At 41.8% G+C, this 22,699-nt stretch overlaps 1 protein-coding gene across 4 annotated transcripts in view; it reads right to left on the bottom strand.

Annotated features, from left to right (window-relative positions):
• Positions 1 to 78: 78 nt before the first annotated feature.
• The window catches only part of DAW1 (dynein assembly factor with WD repeats 1), a gene marked incomplete at both ends in the record, with an annotated part of 37,724 nt that continues 15,103 nt past the window's right edge, over positions 79 to 22,699 (bottom strand). For 2 of the 4 annotated variants that reach the window (XM_080932966.1, XM_080932963.1), the window contains 10 exons: positions 79 to 113; positions 897 to 1,059; positions 5,788 to 5,864; positions 11,266 to 11,380; positions 12,481 to 12,583; positions 14,170 to 14,276; positions 16,642 to 16,749; positions 18,073 to 18,172; positions 21,214 to 21,336; positions 22,259 to 22,317. In XM_080932966.1, the coding sequence (XP_080789092.1) occupies positions 79 to 113; positions 897 to 1,059; positions 5,788 to 5,864; positions 11,266 to 11,380; positions 12,481 to 12,583; positions 14,170 to 14,276; positions 16,642 to 16,749; positions 18,073 to 18,172; positions 21,214 to 21,336; positions 22,259 to 22,317 (990 nt within the window). The remainder of the gene's footprint in view (positions 114 to 896; positions 1,060 to 5,787; positions 5,865 to 11,265; positions 11,381 to 12,480; positions 12,584 to 14,169; positions 14,277 to 16,641; positions 16,750 to 18,072; positions 18,173 to 21,213; positions 21,337 to 22,258; positions 22,318 to 22,699) is intronic. The other 2 variants (XM_080932964.1, XM_080932965.1) reach the window with 1 other exon arrangement.

The raw sequence follows: 22,699 nt of genomic DNA, 5'->3' as shown, positions 1-22,699 counted from the left end.
TAGGCTCACTTGTTCTCTGGAGGTTCAAGTTCTTGATCACTGTTTTCAACAGCCCTGCTCCGTAGCAGAGCCCTTTGGTCACCGCCATATCCTGCAGGAATTGTCCTTACTGCCTGAGGAAACAAGTTTCATGATCATTTTCCCCTTATCTTATTCTTCTAATAGGTGGACTTTCTCCTGGGTCACCACCACTCAGCCAAGTGTGAAATGTGAGGCTTTCTAAGTGACACCAGGAAGTCATGCAATGGCTGAGAATTGGGAAAACATTCAATCCGTATTCTTTTCCCTACCTGTTAGCACTTTAACAGAAAAGATCCAAGAAAAAGGTTAAGTTTAACAATACATCTCTTCAGGGCTATAAAACTATCCCTGGAAAATGATGGGCTTGACTTGTTTGGGATATTGGCATCCACTACCATCATCTGGGTAGTAACCACTAGACCCATGGACAGGTGGGAAAGTAAAGCAACTTGCTAGGTTTGTTTCTAAATGGCTACCTTACTTAGAACAACAGAATTAAAATTCAAAAAAGCTTCCATCAGTGGCAAAACACACTCTTGTGAATCCTGGTGCAACTAAATTAGATCTAGTATGGTGGCTAGTACCTCCACTGTGGAAGCTACGGCAAAAAGATTGCTACAAGTCTGAGGCAGTCTGCACTGTATAGCAAGGTAAGGTCATGAGGGGATACATGTTACCCTGTCTCAAATCACATTTCTTAAATAATGCCAAACAAAAAATAATAAATTTAATAGTGGTAGTAAAATGGATCTCCAATGTGAGCTAAACACCATGAAAAACCAAGCCAAGAACTCCTTTTTTAGCATTTTTCTAAAAATCTAGTAGCCAACTTTAAAGGCAAACCAAGTAGGTGTTTGGTGTGTATTTCCCCATACCTGTAATGACTATATTCCCTTTATAGTTGAAAGCACATGAAAATATTTCATCCGTGTGCCCCTCTAGGACCTGGAGGCACTGGCCGGTCTGAACATCCCAGATTCTGGCTGTCTTGTCAGAGCTGCCTGTCAGGAGCCGGTTTCCTTGGGGATTGAAAGAGATCTGCAAAGTAGCAAAAGAGTTGAGTCTGGATTAACAATAGACTTCCATCATGGAAAGGAGGGATGAGCACACATCTTCAGTCTGAGCTGCAGTTTATTTTACAATAGTTTCTTTCTGGGGGGGAAGATATAGGGACTAGTATCTCAATAGTATCTCAAAATTGAAACTTAGATGCTAATGTTTTACTCTCTCTCTTTCTCTCTCTCTCTCTCTCTCTCTCTCTCTCTCTCTCTCTCTCTCTCTCTCTCTCTCTCACGAACACACACACACACACACACACACACACACACACACACACACACACACCTCTAAACATAAAAGACCAAAGCACTTGTATACTTTGAGTGTTCCTCAACAGTTTCTTTCCAAAGACTCAATGGTTCCCTCCTCACCCACAACAGGGACAGACCAGGCTGTAGATGAAGACAAAGCAGGCTAGATCTGTAATGTCCAATGTCACTTCTGCAACACAATATTCTGTCACTCTGTCCTCCATCTGTGCCACAGAAAGAACAGATGCCCAGGGCAAGGCTGCAAGAGGATTTTTGTCCTTTAACACTTAAAATGCATCCCTTTCAGATAACATATTTGGTTATCTCCAGTGGCCAGGCACTCTTTTTCAGTAACCAAGTGGCAGAGGGACCTGCTGTTGGCCCTTGTATTCATCTGGTAAGTCCCAGTTAGAGCCTCTCTATGTTTATCACAGGACAATATTTGGAGCCACTTCCACTGAAAATGAAAGTATGTGGAGGACAAAGCTGTGTCTACAAAATGCCTAGCACAATGAAAGCTCTCAAAAAGTGATTAATGATACCACACTCCTCTAAGCCATCCTATTGAAACTCACTGGGCCTCACACAAAACTATAATAGTACTAATTCAAAATAGAAAGAGAAACTACAAAAGAGGAAGCAGGACATGAGAGGGGAGTGGGGGCAGATATGATCACAATACATTATACCCATGCACAAAGATGTCACAATAAATCTAATATTGCACATATAACATGACATTTTAAGTGTCCCATGAGTTGATAAATGAAATACTAAATGTTTTAGCTTTGTACTCCTTATAAATATTGCCAGAAAGAAATGTAATGAGTAATCTATTCAAATTTTTCTTTACAGTCACATGATTACAAAAATAAACATGCACTCAAGGGGGAAAATGTCGATCATAATGGTAGCTCCTTAGCTGGACACTCGGGAACACGGCCCAGGCTCCCCTTGTGTACCCCATTTTTCCACACCCTCCTGCCACCATCTAATCTCTCAGTTCATGGTCATCAGCATCCATTGCCATGGATACCAGCACCTACCACAGGGCAATGGCCACCAGCCACTGAGGACAAAAGAAGGGAAGACCCATGGGCAAAGTCAGAATCTGGCTATAACCTTCAGAGTTCAGAAGCAACCAAGTTATTATTTTATAAAGAAGGGGCAGATAAGATCTCACATATAAAACCAAGAATTTTGGATGATCTGGGAGGTAAGAGTCCCCAGTCTCAGTGTACACTGTCATGTTCTGGGGACATATACAAACCTCAGTCTCTCACTGAGCAGCTCTGTTCTACGAAGATTCTAAAAACTGTTTGATAAAACCCTAAGATACAGTCATGGAGTTTCAAAATAAGTACTTTTATACTGTGTTAAATATTTCAAAACATTAGTCTCACCATTATATCTAACTCACAAATCCCTTGAGGCACCACATGCCTTTTGGCATGATACAAACTTGAGTGTTTACTAGAGCTACAAAAAAGGAATTTGCAAACTCCTGAAATTGCTGAGTTGGGTATTTTCAGCTAATTAAATATTTGCTGATGCTTGAAAAGAATATGGTTTTGTGCTTTTTAAGCTTTTTTTTTTTTTTAGGCAATCAGTTAATTTTTTGCTGAATCAGACAAGACATGCTTAACAATAAAGGATTAGGTGTTGAGTTTTGGAGCAGGATGATATAATTAAAGAGATTTTGGTATCTCAGATCCAATATATCTGCTCTGGGGAGGAAAGGTAAGAGGTTTGTTTTACTTTTTGATTGCTTGAGAAACGGCAACATTTTTAGCCCACAGTGGTTTCGAACTCCTGATCCTTCTGTCTCTGCTTCCAAAAAGCTAGAATTATAAGCATATGTCATCAGGCCCAGCTAATACCTCTCAGATGTAAAGACACTAGGTGTTATGTCACCAGCACTAGGTGTAGCTCCACTCTTTATAAAATAAAAGAGCTTGTTGATATTGTGAAAGAAAAATTAACTGAAATTCTTGGATTCCTAGTAAGTCAACTATGCGTAGGTGAAGTCGAGCCTGATTCATTCACAGCTCTGCTGTCCAAAAGGAAGCCCACTCTTGGTAATAGATACAGAAAAGATTGTGAGCATCCAGGAATTTATTTAATGGTAGACATTTAATAGTAATTTTTTTCCTACATCTCAAATGTTATTACCTTTTCTGGTTCTCCCCTCTCCCATCCCCCTGCCCCTGCCTCTATAAGGATGTTCCTCCACCGTCCCACCCCATCCACCTTCCCACCTTGACATTCCTCTACACTGGAGAAATGAGCCTACACAGGACCAAGGGTTTCTCTTTCTATTGATGCCAGACAATGCCATCCTCTGCTACATATACGACTAGAGCCATGGGTCCCTCCATGTGTGGTCTTTGGTTGGTGGTTTAGTCCCTGGGAGCTCTGAAGGGTCCGATTGGTTGATAGTGTTGTTCTCCCCATGAGGTTGCAAACACCTTCAGCTCCTTCAGTCCTTTCTCTAACACCTCCATTGAGGTCCCGTGCTCAGTCTGATGAGGATGCATGCAGTAAAGCTCTGGCAAAGCCTCTCAGGAGACATCCATATCAGGCTCCTGTCAGCAAACACTTCGTGACATTCACAATAGTGTCTGGGTTTGGTGGCTGCATATGGCATGGATTCCCAGGTTGAGCAGTCTCTGGATAGCCTTTCGTTCAATCTCTGCTCCACTCTTTGTCCCTGTATTTCCATGAGTATTTTGTTCCCCCTTCTAAGAAGGACTAAAGCATCCACATTTTGTTCTTTCTTCTTGAGCTTCATATGATCTGTGAATTGTATCTTGGGTATTCTGAGATTTTGGGCTAATATCTACTTATCAGTAAGGGCATACCATGTTTATTCTTTCGTGACTTGGGTGCCTCACTCAGGATGATATTTTTAAGTTCCACCCGTTTGGTCCTTTTGAGAGACCAGCTCTTTTGGGTTGAGACACCATCTTAGAGAACCTGACCTAGGGTTGAACTTGAGTTAACTAACATGTAGCACCAGTTTTCAGGTTACCCCATAACAAGACTTGTATCTAACACAACTTTCCGGATTACCCACCAAGACCTGTATCTAACATAAGTTTCCAGGTTATTCACAGAGACCCGTGTCTAGCACCAGATTCCCGATTACTCCCCAACAAATCTGTACCTCCAGGACACAAGCCCACCTCTGATACTTTACTTCCTAACAACCACCAATCAAGAGAAAAACAAAAGTTAACTTTATGGTTTGGCTCCCAGCACCAGCCAATTGTGTGAAAGGTCATAATGGCCCCTCAGTCAGATGTGTATCAGGCTAGATACCCTTTGCTTGCCACTATAAATACCTGCTTAAAATTAGACTTGGGACTACACCCTCCTGTTCTGCTTTGTCAGTGACAATGGTGTAGCCCAAGCTCTAGCTTGTAAATAAAGAAACCCTAATGTGATTGCATCAAAATCAGCTCCTTAGTGGTCTTTGGGGGTCCACAAACACTTCCTGGCATGACACTTTAGGTGGAAATTTATCTTAAGATGATAATAAAATACAGACATGACAGAAAAAATAATCCAATGATGTGCCATTTGCATTGAATACTTTTTTCAACTCAACAAGGGCTCAGCAGCATGTCTTTCTGTCCACTTCACTTGGCTTTATATATGCTCTCTCCACCTCAATCCATTTACTGTCCAAGATGTTACTCCACTGCCTGAACCATATTAATAGATTGGATGTTTTGAATGTACATTATGATATGTTAGCTCAGAGGGTTAATTTGTAACCTCTACCATTTCGGTAAGAATAAAAAGGGAGATAACCTTTTATTCCGTGCTAGTACCAATGCCTGTGGGGCACATGGCACTGTCTGGTGTCTTTATTTTAGTGGCTTCACACAGTCTCTAAGCACTCACAGACCCCAGCTTCTTTTGACCCAGGCGCAATCCACTCCGCCTACCCCAGCTGCTTCTGTCCTGGGTGGTCCATGTCAGCCCCAGTGTGTTGCTTTCACTCACTTTCCCTTGGCACGTTGTTTCCAAGCCTTGCTCATTCACATCCCAACTCTGTGGTGAGCCTTGTGTGTCCCACCACTAACCCTCTATGAACTCAATTAAGTCGCCACATCAAAGAACACACCAGAATACTCTGATCCAATTGCTACAATATAATTTGCTCACCTAGATAAGCCAGATGATCCTGAACAATTCCATCCCTTATAAAATATTCATAACGACCTTATCCATATCGAGATACACCGAGAGAAACATCCATGTCTGCCTCCATGTTTCCTCCTCCTGAATCTCCCACTTTCTCCTTTTCTTCTGCCTTAACACGACTTTAGTCCCTGCCCACTCTCTACTGTCCAATCAAGTAGGGCCTTGACATCAACCTACACTCTACTATCATTGTTTTTGTTTTGTTTACAGTAAGCACACTACTTCAAATGAAATGGCAACTCACCTTTGAGATTTCTCCTTCATGGCCTTCCAGTTTGGTTATGCACTTTCTTGTGGCTGCATTGTAAACTCTTGCTGTTCCTTTTTGAGGGAGATGGGAATGTACATTAATAGATCTAAAATGCAGGACTTCACATTACCTAAAAATCTATCCTCTGACAAATGAGCTCAAGACTGATTTTCCTTACTATGTCAAGAGCCATACTAAACCCTCTAAATGAAGAAAAGGCTGGACATGACTTGCTTTCTCTTTTACATTGTTGGTAGAGATCTTGAGGTCCCAAGTGTAAGAAGGGCTAATACATAAAATAAGAAAAGAAAAGAAAGTCAATAAAATGATTTTAAATGTCATCTTACAGTAGGTATATGATTACAAACATAAAGCATGCAGTTAGGATGCTTCACAACCCGGTAACACCAGTTGCCCCAGAAATGTGGGGCGATTTAAAAAGGAAGGCTGGGACTTGTAACTAAGTATGTGATGCCTAGACTCTCCATGACATCATAGCTATTAACAAGACAGGATGAGAATGAACTCAGAAGTCAGACTGCTAAGTCCACATCCCACCTCCATAACTTCCTAACTCTGTATCCTGACACAGGCTACTGTAGCAATTCCATGTTTGCTGTGCAAAAAGTAATTAATTGGAGATAAATAGATAAATAAGTAAATATCATCTCAATAGTTCTTAGGAATCAGAAGAGGTTTATAGTATACTCCAAAAGAAGAAAAGACTATTCTAAAATAATGTTTTGTAGAACAATGAAAGAACAGAATCAATACTAGAATAAACAGCAGGTAACAAGGAAATAAAAACTGGAATTAAACTTTAATAAACTCTTCACTCTGCCCTCTGGCCGAGCTTGCTGATTCACCAGACCTGTCCCCAGCTGCTGCATAACTTCCAATATTCCGTGCAATCTGACCTCTTATATAATATATAAGTATTATGTCCTGTCTTGCTTCCCATAACATAACTTCATGGGAACTATGTTGAATTATCCACAACAAGATAAACTACAACAGTGAGGTATCAGGTAAGATATCAAACAGCCTCATGGAGGTCTTTGAGGGCATGGCACAGTTAGTATAGTGTTCCACATGATTCCTGGGAAGAAAGAAACAGCCAACTTGTAACATAATATATGGTACTAGAAGCTGTTGTTGAAATAACATATCCACGTGTGGTTGTACATTGTATTATTGTATGACAAAACACATGAAGCAAAGAGTCACTCATATCCATGGTGCCAGATATGCTTGAAAGAAATGTCAGGACTTATTGTAGAAACAGAAGTTAGATATAGTGCTCAGATGTCATCTTCATGAGATGACAGAGACATACATGGTGTCAGCATACTGAGCCTTGGCATAAACTTGGTAGAGAGCCATGGGATGCTTCACCCCACTACTTCCATAGCTCAAACTACAGAAACTGGTATAGTAAGTTAGATTGTCTACATATTGTGCAATGCCAAGAAGAGGTTGAGGAGAGAAGAAGAAACAGTGTGTCATGATGTGGGATCACTGAGAATATGAAATTTATATAATATTAGAGCTATGATACAGGAAGAAGAAATCATAATACCTGGATAAATAGATAAAACATGCATAGTATCACATTACATTTATCCAAGAAGGATGGAAAATCAGAGTATATATATTATACATGATCATATATTATACATAGCATATATAATAGTATATATAGTATATATTATGCATACATAGCAAGATACCACACATGATACATACAGGCTTAAATATGTTACTCATTAGTCAAAAGATGGCAAAGATATGATACATTTTAATACACTGACATAAAAGATAAATTGTAATACTCTTGTATTTTAAGTGGACATCAAATGTATGTGACATATGACATTTCACCAAATGTGTTTTCCAAGGAGATGATAAGACAGTATCTCAAGTTGTTTTAAATACATTGTATATGACATAAGGTATCATAATACCTGGGACATAGAGAGATCATACAGATACAAAGAATCAGCAGGCATAGTAATTTGGGATATAGAAACACAATCCAGTACCACATACAGCCATCAAAAAGATAACAGAGACAGTGCATGCCACCATCTGTGGTCTTTCTGGACATTAGGCACATACAGTGAAGATTTCTGTGGGCTGATCAAGGGTATAACACAGAATAGTATGAGGCCTGACTATAAAAAGAAAGTCAAAAACACAGTGCAGAAGCATAAGGCATGATTCATCTTAGTATTCCAAGCATCAAAAAGATTGCACTGACCCAATAAATGCCAATTTGTTTGTTTGGTTGGTTAGTTGGCTGGCTGGCTTTTTGAGATAGGGTCTCACTATGTTGTCCTGGCTGTTCTGAAAGTCACTATGTAAGGCCTGGAACTCACAGCGATCTGCCTGCCTCTGAGCCCTTTCTCTAGCTCCTGCTCATAACAACTTTTGTCCAAAGTTACAGAACTGTGTTATAAGAAATGATATTTCAATGATTGATTTTATGATATTCATTTTATTGATACAAATTTCTAAACTTACACAGTATGGTAGTGTTTAGTGAAGACATGGTAGTGTTTAGTGAAGACAGGTCTTCTGAGACATAAGACTTTTTATTATAAACTAAGGAAGAAATGTGATGACGAACAAAGGAGGACAGAGAAGCAGGTAAAGGACTGACAAAAACTGAAATCATTTCAAAGGACAGCATTTGGATAACTTTTCTTTCCTGGTACCAATATTTCCTTTGTACCATAGTATATAAGACTGTGAGGCCTTAGCCAAAAAAATAGACATGGATCACAAATAGAGAGTGCAGAGGAGGCTCACATGTGGCTTCCACCCCACTGCCCACTCCAGTCCAACTGGAGAAATAAAATGTCATTTTGATATGGGTATGGAAGCAATGGGCTCACACTAGCACTTATTCCACATACAGAAGCTACTGAAATAAAATGTAAAAGCAAAAACTTAAAAAAATTATATATTATAAAACATATTCTTATATATTACATGTTGCTTCATATAGTAAGTTCCCCAAGACTTGTGGGGTAAAGATGTTTTTATTACTTAATAGTTACAGTATAAAGAACTCAGGAGGAACTTTGCTAGATAAGGGTTTCTTTGCTAGGTTTAAAGTAGTGTGATACCATGCCCTACATGGCATAAGCAATAGTGCTTGGGTTTAGTGGCTGCATATGGGATGGATCTCCAGGTGAGTCTTTTACTTTTTTAAATTTTATTTTATAAAATACTATAGCTCACAAAATTTGTTACATAATATGTGATGAATCTCATGGTTTTTTTTTTCTTTTTCTTTTTCTAAGAAGGACTGAGGCTTCCATATTTTGGTTTGCCTTCCTTTTGAGCTTCATAAGATCTGTTAATTGTTTCTTGGGTATTCAGAACTTACTGGGGCTAGTATTCAATTATCAGTGACTGCATATCATGTGTGTTCTTTTGTGACTGGGTTACCTCACTCAGGATGATATTCTCTAGTTTGATCCTTTTGCCTAGGAATTTGGTAAAGTCATTATTTCTAATAGCTAAGTAGTACTCCATTGTGTAAATATACACACGTACCACACTTTTTAAATTCATTCCTCTGTTGAAGGATATCAGGGTTCTTTCCAGCTTCTGTCTATTATAAATAAGGCTGCTATGAACATGGTGGAGCATGTGTTCTTATTATATGTTGGAGCATCTTTGGGCTATATGGCCAGAAGTGGAATAGCTGGGTCTTCAGGTAGTACTATGTCCAATTTTCTGAGGAACTGCCAGAGTGATTTTACCTGCTTACAATCCCACCAACAGTGGAGAAGTGTTCCTCTTTCTCTGCATCCTTGCCAGCATTTGCTCTCATCTAAGTTTTGATATTAGCCATTCTGACTGGTGTGAGGTGGAATCTCAAGGTTGTTTTGATTTGCATTTCCCTGATGACTAGGGATGTTGAGCATTTCTCTTGGTGCTTCTTAGCCATTTGGTATTCCTCAGTTGAGAATTCTTTGTTTAGCTCTGTACCCCATTTTTAAGAGAATTGTTTGATTATCTGGTTTCTAACTTCTTGAGTTCTTTGTATGTATTGGATGTTAGAACTCTATCAGATGTGAGATTGGTAATGATCCTTTCCCAGCAGTTGGCTTCTGTTTTGTTTTCTTGACAGTGTTCTTAGCCTTACAGAAACTTTGAAATGTCATTAAGTCCCATTTATCAATTCTTGATCTTAGAGCACTGGCTATTGGTGTTCTGTTCAGGAAAATTTCCCCTGTGCCTATGTGTTCTAAGCTTTTTCCCACTTTCTCTTCTAATAGTTTCAGTGTACCTGGTTTTATGTGGAGATCTTTCATCCACTTGCTTTGTACAGGAGATAAGAAAGGGTAGATTCGTACTCTTCTGCATGCTGGCTGCCAGTTGAACCAACACCATTTGTTGAAGAGGCTGTCCTTTATCCATTGAATGTTTTTAGTTCCTTTGTCAAAGATCAAGTGACCATAGGTGTGAGGGTTCATTTCTAGATCTTCAATTCTGTTCCATTGATCTACCTGCCTATCTCTGTACCAATACCATGCAGTTCTTATCAAAATTGCTTTGTAATATAGCTTGAGGTCAGGGATAGTGATTCCTGCAGAAGTTTTCTTCTTGCTGAGAATAGATTTTGCTATCCTAGGGTTTTTTTGAATTTGCAAATTGAAGAGCCCTCAATAATATAGCATCATTTGTAGTTAACAAGTAGCATTATATTATGACCACCAGGTCAATGGTACAAAATCAGAATGAGGACTTGGGGTTTCAAAAACATGTGTGGTCATCGTGTAATGTTATATGAAAAAGGTAATGAAAGCATGCTATAGAATATGTTTTTTACAAGAATTTGGCAGATGTGGGGAAACAGTATATTATTTATTAGGAGTTAATACAGTTTATTATTGTAAAATCAATGGTGACCAAGTGGATCTATGACCTAAGACCAACAGAATGAAGTATTGTACATGATCATCAAAGATATGATTGTGAACATGGTACCATATGTATGGAAGACGTCGAGATCTGTATATACATGTGTGGCTCTATCAAAGAGGTGACAAAGACATGCAAAACACTACATGTGACTCTCAAGAGCATAACATGGATCCAGGATTTTTGACTCATTCAGCAATGTTCACCATGCAGGGAGTGAGGCAGAAAGATCACAAGGTCAGGCTGTCAGGGATACAGCGTAAATTCAAATCCAATCTGTATGAGCTACAGAGATTGTATGTCAAAATAAAACTCAGGGGATATAATTCAGTGGGAAAGTGTTGCTGAGCTCACACAATCACACACATAAGAAACCAATGGGGCGTGGACACACTGTGGTGACACACATGGAGTTAAGGCACATATTTCAGCCACAGCAGGCTCTCAGGGAGATGGAGCATGGTATAGAGTGAAGCATGTCTCCAAGGAGACATAAATGCCTCCATAGCTTAAATGTGTCAAATGATGACTTACCGTCGGCAGAAGCTGTTGCAATAAGTTTCCCAGGGTAATCAAAGCAGCTGTCTAGGATTTCATCGTCATGGCCTGTTAAGGTCGCTAGACACTTCCCACTTGTAGCATCCCACAACTGAAATTGGGAGAAATGGAAATTATCAGCTAAGCAACTGAATTCCTCCCCAGAGAGGGAGAGACACACAGTGATCTTCAATATGACTGAGTCTTGCCAAACAACTGCTGAGAAGGACACATTTAATTCTCTCCGATAAGTTCATTCCACTTTGATCTATGACCTAAGACCACAGCCAACCAACTGGTCACAGGAAAATCAAAGCAGACATTTAGCCTTTTCTACAATATTAAGGGAAGGAATAAACAAACATCCCAGGTGGTATTGCTTTAGGGACCATCATGAAGGGATCTTTTCTGTAACAAAGATGAGGAGGGGCTTGATCCCAACCTATAATGCTAGTAAATGAAAAGCACAGCGGGAGATTGAAGCTTTTTTATAAAAACAAGTGGCAGGCTGTCTTACCTTCCTGCCCTTGCTCTGTTCTCTGGTCCCCTCTCCTCTCTCCCTCTCCTTCTCCCTCTCTCTCCATATGCCCATGGCCAGCCTTCTCTCTCTGTCTCCCTCTCCTTCTCCCTCTCTGTCTCCCTGTCTCCCTGTCCCTCCCTCTCCCTCTCCCCCTTCCCTCCCTTCCCCATCCCCCTCCCCCTCCCTCTCCCTCTCCCCCTCCCCTTCCCCTCCCCCTCCCTCTCCCTCTTCCTCTCCTTCCCTCCCCTCTCCTCTCCTCCTCTCCTCTCCCTTTCTTTGTCTCTACTACCCTTTCAACTCCCCTTTCCTAAATAAACTCTATTCTATTTTTTTAAGTGGCAAATGGTTTCAGCCTCTCAGTAATTATTTTTAAAGTTAAGAGGCTCAGTGACAGGAAGAAACTTATTTGAGGCTCCTTGAGGCCACGTTAATATGAAATGTGCATACTGAATAAACAATAGGAAACTGGGTAAAATTAATGTGAATTTTTTAACAAGACCTTTACTGCTTTTGAAGCAATCAAAATCATTTTATCATCTCATGCTTCCTTCAAGCTATGGAAACTGGAAACTTAAAATAAAACTTAGCAATTATTATTTGTGAATCAATGTTGAAATAGTTATTATGATGAATACCTGACACTACAGAGAGGGTAGAGACACCTTACAAAGCAAGGCTGCCTCTGAGCTCACCATGCACGTCTTGTCCATGGAGCCTGTTAGTATTAGAGAGCAATCCCAATTGAACAGGGCGCTGCTGATCTCGGCACAATGGCCAATTAAAGTGTGCACTTTCCTGCAAAAGAGAAATTGTTACTACTGGTTTTAAAAAAAAAAGTCCTGGTTTTATTTCTATTGTGACAAACTACCCTGAAGATGTCGTGACTGAGACTGGAGAGATGATTCCCAATCCCCAGAAGATCCACGCTGGGTTTCCAGCAACCATGGCAACTAACCACCACCTGCAACCAGTTCTGGGGGATCCAGTGTTCTCTCCTGGGCCCAGACAGGCATATGTTGCACAAGGATACAAAAGACACCCACATAAGCAAAATAAATTCTTCCTTTTTAAAAGATAATACCACTGTGTCTGATTTAATTCAGTCCCAGTTTCTGGCTTCATCTGAAACATATCATATCATGTGGCCATGTGTGGTACACACATCAAGATGTACCCCCATGAAACTGTACAATTACCGCATATCAGTATAACTTTGGAAAACAGTGTTTCAGGAGATGGAGATGTGAACTAGTCTGTCTTCTTCATTTAACAGTGTATACATGTTTTGAGTTGTCACACTATACATATAAATATGTACAGTTAAAATAAAAATTCAAAGCTATAGCTTAAACTAACATTTTATAAAGATATAGATTCATAAAGGCATTCTAAAACTCTTGAGATGGTGGTAAAATCTACGATTACAGTTAGGTAGTCAGCTCCAGTGGCAGAGCGCTGGCCGGCTTCCATAGCATGAACAACATTGTAGGATTGATCCCCAGAATCCAGAATCAGGTGCAGCAGCACAAGACTAGATTCCCAGTGTTCAGGAGATGGAGGAAGGAGGATCAGACTCTAAAGGTCACCCGTAGCTATAGAGAGCTAGAGACCAGCCTGTGCTCTGTGAGACTGACTCCAAAAGGAACTAATGAGCTAACTAATTCATGAATGAACAAAAACACATCAGTGGGTCCCACAGACCCACAGACATTCGGGAGCTGTGCATCAAATGGTGGAAAGGCCCATCCTTCCCTCATGCCTTGTTCAGTGCCTTTTGCGTGAGAGCACTGGTAAGGAATCCCTCTATCAACATTCGGAGTGGAGTTTCCCAACACAAATATGCTAATTTAGCTAACCTGTTAACAAGTAAGACCAACAACCGTTAGAAAGGAAATGGAAGTTGTTGGGCTAAATTAAGTGTAAGAAATTAGCTATGAGTTTTAACTTGTGATATTCAGCCTTACCTTAATAAGATGTCATTGAAATCTCATTATAGAGTACATAGGGCTGATAAGAGCTATGTCACCAGGCTCTTTAAAACAATCTCCTCTATGTTGCTGCCTTGAATTATTTCCCCAGAATTGTGGGAAATCACTTATTTTGTGGATCAGAAATACACTAAAGAATCAACTATAGGAACTGGAGAGATGTCTCATGGTTAAGGGCACTTGCTTCTCTTGCCAAGGATCCAAATTTGGTACCTCAGACCTTCATGCTGGCTTTCAACCATGAGGGTACCAGACACATTGTGGTGCTCATACATACATGCAGGCAAATTACGAAACCACACTGAAGAAATGATAACCAACCAAGGCTAAACTAATCCATAACGCAGAATCTTCTTAACCCCTGACACAGGTCAAAAATATCTAGAAAATTACCTTCCAGTACTAGCATCCCATACTACAACTGTGTGGTCAAAGGACCCTGTGATGAGTCTCTCTCCGGAGGTGTCAAATGACAGGGAAATGATTTCCGCCAAATGGCCCTGGAAAAAAGAACAGATACTGTCAACTACGTGTGTAGATAAGAGCACATAGATTAAGAGTAGGCATAGATAAGATCATAGTATCATCCAAAAGATGGTAGAGAAGAGAAAGCTGCAGAGAGTGACAGAAAGTCCTGCTGGGCTAGGCTGAGGTGGGAGGGACTCCACAAGTGCACAGCTTTTTCTACAAGGTGACAAGGAGGTTGAAAGACCAGAATTTGGTGACATTTGCAGAGTGAATCAGCAAGGCTTGTTCCCTTGCACACTACAATCTGGTTCCCTGAAGAACAAGATGTTGCAGGGCAGGACTGGGTTGCTTTATAAGCAAAAGAATACATTTGGGGAAACTCGAAGGGGTCTTCTGCAGTGTCCTGGAAGAGTTAAAACAGACCCTTTTCAAATAGCTGTCATAATGAGTGGTGGGCAAGAGAAAACGGGAGATGGGATCATCTAATAACTGTAGGAAAGAAGAGACTCCTGTGATCGTGGGGTGTGGAACTGGTCAATGGTAGCCAGTGCCCACGACTCTCTGGGATCTGACTCTCCCTCCTCACAGGCTAGTCCTGGCCATCCCACTGGATAAGACCATATATAGAAGTTCCTCCTACAGCAAAATCTGAGAATCTGAAAAGAAGACCTCATTTAGGGTACGAGCTTCAGGTTTCTAGTTATTTCAGTAAATACAATTAGATACTTTTATTTCTTTTAGTTTTGCCTTTTCCCACTATAGCCCTGAACACACAATCCTTCTGTCTCAACTGCTGGGATCATTCTTGTCCTCTCTCTCTCCCCTCCCCTTTTCCTCTCCCTCACCTGTTCCTTCCATTTCCCCTTATTCCTTCTCCTTTCCTCTGTTTGTCTGTCTGTCTGTCTGTCTCTCTATCTCTCTCTCTCTATCTATCTATCTATCTATCTATCTATCTATCTATTTCTCTCTCTCTCTCTCTCTCTCTCTCTCTCTCTCTCTCTCTCTCTGTGTGTGTGTGTGTGTGTGTGTGTGTGTGTGTGTGTATGCAAGTATATCTGTGCATGTGTGTGGTGTACATACATGCACACATGTATCAGATTCACTTACCCATGGAGGCCTCTCTGGAGGCCAGAGGTCAATGGCATATATATTTCCTCATGACTATCCAACTTAGTATTTTTGAAAGACTCTCTCACTAGACATAGAGCAGACTGCTATTAGACTAGGCTGGCTGGCCAGCAAGTGCTCAGGACCCATCTGTCTCTACCGTCCAGCACTGGGGTTACACATCTGTAAATTGTTATGCACCGGACAGGTACTTGAGTGCGAGGAATTCAACTCCACTGTCTCATGCTCACTCAGAGGAACTTTACCTGCCACGATATCCCCTCAGCCTTTGGTTATATTTTTATATAATAAAATAGTTTAAAAGCTCATTTACAAGCTAATTTGCTGCCAAGATGAAGTGTAGCTGAGCACTGGGCATGCACTCCGGTGTTTTCCATCAGCAGATGGATGCGCATGCGCAGAGCAGGGCTCAGTCAGCCAAGCAGGGGAAGCAGAATCAGCAGGGAAAAGAAATACACTGAAACAATTTCAAAAATACTCCGGAAACGTATTCAGGAGGTTCTGCTCCATATTGACATTAATGACGCTATGGCCTCGGGTTTTCAAAAGAAAAGCTGTTGAAATAACTTTTAAGATGATTGTTTTCTCCTCTTGCTTTAGTCTACTTTTAATTTTCTTGGAGAAAGTATCCCGTTTGTATTTGCTTGGGTTGAGGTTGTAAAACTCACTTATACTTTTAAAAAGACGAGGAAACCAGAAGCCCCATCTGATGGATCTCACTCTGATGGCTGTATTGCTGCAGCCACCACGGGGTGGGTGGGAGAAAGAGGACAACGACTGGTCCTGGGAAGGTGTCAGACACACGGTGATAACAATATGCCCAAAGCAGCCTCTCAGTGGGTCACACCCTTTGGCCTTTGGGTTTCCAGTCCCTTACTGGGCTTATTCGAAACTGAGCATGAAAGGGAAGGAAGAGAATGAACCGTAATCTCAGAATCTTCTGGAATGGCTTTTTAATACCGTATCTTCCCAAACAGCTCCTGTTCATTCTCTTCCGGCCGGGTAAAGGAGGGATGCCGAGATTATGTGATGTACGGCCAGGTAAAGGAGGGATGCCGAGATTATGTGATGTACATAAAAGAAAGCAAAGCCTCTCTGGGTTCATCTGATTCTGTGCCAGGATTCAGCAAGCCAGCTGTAACATCTCCCACAGTTTAAAAGCCAGTGGCTCACAAACTTCTAACGTAGCCTTCATTTTATAGCTAATAATATGAAGAAACTAGTACTCGGCACAAAGGATGGGCTTCTTTATCGGTGATAAGGACATACCGTTAGTGTGACCACCTCCTCTCCACTCTGGATGTCCCACAACTTGGCTGTCGTGTCCATGCTTCCAGTAGCCACCACTGTGCTCTGAGGGTTGAAGGATAAACACACCTACAACACAGAAAACATGCAAGTGTGACTCTTGGGACACTTCGCTCTGCATGGGAACTCTTGAGGTTTCCTTAGCAGATGAAAGCAGATCCAGGTTTAGCCCGTTGTGTGCGACCACACGGAGCCGTAATGAGTGACAGACCTGCTGTGTACAGGTAGGATCCTGGGCAATCTCCTCCTAAGGAGGGGACCTCATCCTTCCCGTGCTACCTACTCTATCACGGGCTCCCTTTACAGTTTCCAGAACCCAGAGGGAGAGCCAAAGCACAGCCCATCCCCTGCAAGTCTCGTGCTAGGGGCTCCCTGGTGTCCTCGCAGCTATGACCATGGCCCTTCTGAGCATGGCTTTTCGTACTTATCTGTGATGTCTGCCTCACCGCATCGATTCTATATCCTGCATGGCTTCCTGCAGGCAGCCCAAGTTAGCCTAGACCTCCCTATGTGGCCAAGAAAGACTTTGATCTGGTTCTCCTGCCTCCACCTCCTAGATGCTGAGATTACTGGGATCCCCTAGCACCTCTAGCTTACACAGTGCTCAGAATCAACCTGCTGTGATACTGCTAAGCAACCACTTTACAGACTTCAGCCAACTTACCATCAGTGCCTCAGTTTCCCTAGCTATGCATCAAGATGGCGAGCTGGTGAAGGGCCAAACATAAGCTTGAGGACAACCAGAAGTGGCTGCAGAGTAACAGCAGCCCCCATGCCTACAGAACCTTAAACCCTCTGCAGGATCTTCTTGAGTGAATGACATGCTGTGAACCTGAAGGTGGGTGGCAACCAAGTTTGCTCCCAATCCAAGCAGCCTGTTTGTTCTCCAGGATCATCACGTGTTCCGCAGGTGCTGTTATCTCACTAATCATCATAAGAGCAGACACAGATGAGGGGGACAGGGATGTCCCAGTATTGAGAGCTATTTATTTGGAATCTTAGACATGTATGAGTCTGAATCCTCTCGAAATGCATGAAATGATCAGCGTACACATTCCCCATGCTACTGGGACAACCTAATCAACCCTCACTGAGATAATTCTCTAACAATAAGCAAATGGAAATCAGAGAGTGCGGCTGCCCCTTCACACTTACATCCCGATCATGCATTATATGGCTAGTTAGTCAGTGTGTGGTGTTCTGAGAGTAGCTGTGAGAAGTTAAATCTTCAGTACTGAGAAGTACATCGATTCTGCTGTGGACAACGTGTACAGACTCTAAATACTGGCCCAAAGCTTGGATATTCAGTATAAAAGGGACCTCCACTCTTGAGATGAAATCTTAAAGGGAAAAGCAGCATAAAGGAGACTTCGGGGTGTCAAATGTACTCACGATCTCTGCTGTGTGGCCCCTGAAGGTGTGGTAACACTTCCCAGTCTCAGCACTCCAGAGCTTACAGGTCTTGTCAAAAGACCCTGTGGCAATTTTGTCACTGAAAATTTTCAAAGTTTAGAAACAAATTCAACCACTCTTCATGATACACTGAACCATGAACTGACATACCAGCTACCAATCTACTGAGGCATACACTGCACTGTTCGAACAATAAGTAATCTTGCGTTTGCTCTGGTATCTGGCAAAATCAAGGTTTTTAGTAATTAATTGTATCAATTCATAGGTATGAATGTTAAAGAAGCTGCATAATAGGTATAGATACGTTTTGCAATTATGTCAATTGTTAATATAATAACACTGCAACTTCAGAAAATCAACTACACGAATACCAATAATATCTAGTCTTAGGTGTATGAATATAAACTGTTGCAGGTATACAAAAGGGTAACACTAAATTTAAAAGGGGAAATGTCACAGAGATAAACCTAGGTAAGCATGTAATTGATAAGATTATGAGAAGTTGACCTCAGTGATTCCATGAGAAAATAATGTCAAATTATTTCTGTTATAGAGGGGTGTAGAGAGAGACTTGAAGACTAGAATCCAATGGGCAGAAGGAGATGGTTCAGTTGGTCCAAGTGCTCACTGCACAAGCTTAGTTCAAGGCCCAGAACCCATATGAGAAAGCTACATATTAGGGCTGAAGAGGTGGCTCAGGAGTTAAGAGTTCAACTCCCAGCACCACCATCAGGTGGCTCACAACTGCCTACAACTCCAGTTCTAGATGTACTGCCCTCTTCTGGTCTCCAGGGGTACTGCATCAACTTGTGCACACATGTTTACATACATGTGCATATACAAACAATTCTTTTTCTTTTCTTTTATTGAATATTTCCTTATTTACATTTCAATGTTATCCCATCTCTCGGTTTCCCCTCCGGAAACCCCTATCCCATCTCCACTACCCCTGCTTCTATGAGGGTGCTCCCCCACCTGCCCACCTATTCCTACTGCCTCCCTGCCCTGGCATCCCCTTGACACTGGGGCATTGAGCCCTCACAGGACTGAGGGCTTCTCCTCCCATTGATGCTCAACACAATTTTAAATTTAAAGAAGAAAGAAAGAAAATTACAGACATCCAAGCAATGTGAAAAAGGTTTTTCTGAAGAGTTAAGAACAAGAGGGTCCCTGGGGCTTTGAGGCTAGTCTGCGCAGCCTACTTGGCAAACTCCAGGCTAATGAGAGACCTTATATTCAAAAACATTCTTGAAATATGTATCTTGCACACACAGAGAGACCTGAGTCCCTTTCAAACAAAATATCGTGTTGACTTCCCTTACTTAAAGAGCACAGAGGCTAGTCAGCCTGATTATTTTAGCACTTAATCTTAGTACAGAAATATTTCATTTCACCCCTGATCCTATTTATCCCTTTCAGAAAATCCATTAATTGCATTATTTGTTGTGGTGGTGTGGTGTGGTGTGGTGTGGTTTGGTGTAGTTTGGTGTAGTTTGGTGTGGTTTGGTTTGGTGTGGTTGTTTGGTTTGGTTTGGTTTGGTTTGTTCAGACTAAATCTCATTACACAACACTATAACTTCAGTAAAGCCAGTCCAGCCACTTAGCCTCCAGAGTGTTCAGACTCTAGACACACACCACTGTGCCTGACATTCTATTTTATCTTATAACCTAACATATTTGTTTTCTTTTCTTTCTCTGGTATTTTCATCTTTCTTTCCCAAGCCTGGGCTCTTGCCTACGCCGAGCAAGTGTTTGAGCACTGACCCCATCCTCAGTTCATCTTCATCATCACATGCTGCTCTGCTGTGTATCCGTCTTCTAACGTGTACGGGCCAAGTCACACGGCCAGTCGGGCTCCAGGGCATCAAGGCATCGCCTCCACTTATGCTGCCTTTCCACTCCTGCTCAGCATGAGCTCATAGACTTTAGGAGGATCTCGGTCCATTTTGCCCGCCTTTCTGCCCTTCAAATGTACCAATCTCAAGTTGTGCCCTCCGCAGCCTGTGCTGACCCCAGCCTTGTGTCCCCTCTGTGGGAAATGGTCACTTCAGAGACACACTGGCTATGGGGCAGCTGGTAAATCATTGGCTTACAAGCCGAAGCTGGTTACGGCTCCCACACTCTGGTATGGTCATCAGGATTCACGTGAGCCACCTTTAAAGATGCCCAAGCCAGGAGCAATCTCCTGGTTCCCTACCTCAGTCCTTCAGCAACTTAGTTTTGTGTTCTAGTTGCCAGGAAGAGAGACGGTTTATCTCTCAAATTTCTTTTATTTTAATTTCAATTTTGAAACACATACAACGAGAGAGAGAGAGAGAGAGAGAGAGAGAGAGAGAGAGAGAGAGAGAGAGAGAGTGATTTGAGCCAGAATCCTCAAACTATCTTCATTAGTGGAAAACGTCATCTGGAGGGATCAGTTGTGCAAACAAAACAACAACAAAAGCCACAGTCTTCAAATTTAAATCCACTGAAAGCACAGAGCCCACTGAGTCTTAGCCACAGCCTCACTTGGGGGAACTTCTCAGTTTCCTTCCCTAGAAGACAGCAACTCTCTTCGCATCTCTGCACCTCATTAATGTAGGCAATGCTTTTGTAATTATTAAAGATGCTTTGTGTAGTTGAAATCACTGGGAATTTCCACAAGTACAACGGTCGGAAGCATGAGCATGTGGACATACAACTACCTGCTGATACGCTCAGAGCCTCCCCACAGAAGACTCAGGCACAGTGATGGGGTTTCTAGAGGCTACAGACACCCACGGTGTCGTGGGCATCTGAAATGTGTGATGGGTAGGACCAGAGGACACTGTAAGTGTGCGAATCTGGTAACAAGAGGTTGACCTGAAAGGGCCCTTCCGCACTAGTGTTTAGCATATTACTATTTGCGTATTTTTCCTCTGCCCCGCAAGACTGAATATTCATCTATAAATAAAGGAAGCCATCTTATAGGGTAGATGAGCACCACTCTCCCCAGAGCCACCAGCAGTATGCTATACAAAATAAGGACCACTTCCCATCACAGAACCCCAGTGAATGACCATCCTCTTATCTTCCTATCATCAACCACGGTAGTGGGGTGAATGGTGAAGGGTGAGCAAAGGAAGTAATGGGTGAACGTACCCGTAAGGATTATTGAAGGCTATGGCATAAACCACATTCCTGTGGCCCTCCAGGGTGTGCAGCTCCTCTCCGGATGCCGTGTCCCATACCTTGCATGTCCGATCGTAGCTTCCTGTGATAAAACTAACAGAGGGAGCGTGAATGCAGTGGGTGGCGAGTGTGGCAGGCATTGTGCTCATAGGTAGCCTTGGTTTTGGTTTTTTGTTTGTTGTTGTTCTCCAACAAGATAACCCCTTAATTATCAGAATAAATAACCGTTTCAAATTCTTTGACTTTAAAACTTTCTAGATAACAAGACGTAAATCTCTTCCTATAATACTCTTGTACAGTTAAAGTGTGCATTATAGTGACTTCTATGAAACTGCAAATGATGTGATGTGATTTGGACAATGCCCCCAGATGCCAGATCAGAAGTTCGGATGCTATCTTTCGCCCTCTCTTCCCCTACACTCTACACAGTCTCTGTAATTACCATCTGCAATATAAAAATGCCTGTCTGTTTGACAGCCATTTGGCTTGTGCTGTTTTATTACAGCAATCCCAGGGAGCTGATAGTGCATATCATACGTCTCGATGTATGAAAACAATCACTTTATCTCAACTTTCCTAACCAGACCTTCAGATCCAAACCTGACCAAAGCAGTCTGTGAGCACAGCATTGATGGTTCTAAGCATTGTACACCAAAGCACAAAGCTAGATAGAAAAGGCCCTCTGTGAACCCACCCAGCTAGCCACAGGGCTGCCCCTGATTGGCAGCTCCCACAGCCAGGCGATGAGCCAGGCACCCAAGTGGTCTGCTCTGGGTCTTCTCGTTCAAGGCTGGAGCACTCGATGACAACTTAGGTGCTTCTCACAGGAAGAAGATAGACACATAAAAACCTTGGGTCGGAGCAGTGGGAGCAAGAGCTTGCATCTCTCCTTCACCGTTAGCAGAGTCAGGCCATCCAAGAGATGCATACATTAGGTCTGTAACTAACTATTTGAGAAACCCTCAGAAATGTTCACCCTAATTGCTAAAAGTTAGGAAGAACAAGGGGCCCTTACCAGGAGCCTGCTTTGTTGAGTGCCACGTTGGTCAACGGCAATATGTGTGCTCTGAGAACCTTGAATAGAAGAAAACAGCGTTAATTGGACTCGTACCAAATTAAATGTATCTATTTTAACTTCAAACAAATGGTGACCTTTGATGTATTCTTAGCCATATATACTAAGTGGACAAGATCCTCAAAAGCCAAACGAACTAGGAGCAAAAGACAAACTGTACTCTCAGGAGCTACAGACAATTGCAAGAAGTACCCGACTTGCTCACTTCCCGTCAACAAAATTTACTACTAAGATGAATTGTGGTTACTGAAGAGGGTTCCAAATGGCATTCCTTTGTAACATTGATTTATAAATGCTACATATGGTTTGCTATGGAAGTCTGAACAGCATACGTAAAAATCCTTATATATGTTGTATAATGAATTATTAATTTTAATCCTA

The sequence above is a fragment of the Micromys minutus genome (genome assembly GCF_963924665.1).
Source record: "Micromys minutus genome assembly, chromosome: 19".
In the NCBI taxonomy this organism is placed as follows: domain Eukaryota; kingdom Metazoa; phylum Chordata; class Mammalia; order Rodentia; family Muridae; genus Micromys; species Micromys minutus.
Note: the sequence above shows the minus strand (reverse complement) of the source record. Positions and strands in the feature narration are given on the sequence as shown.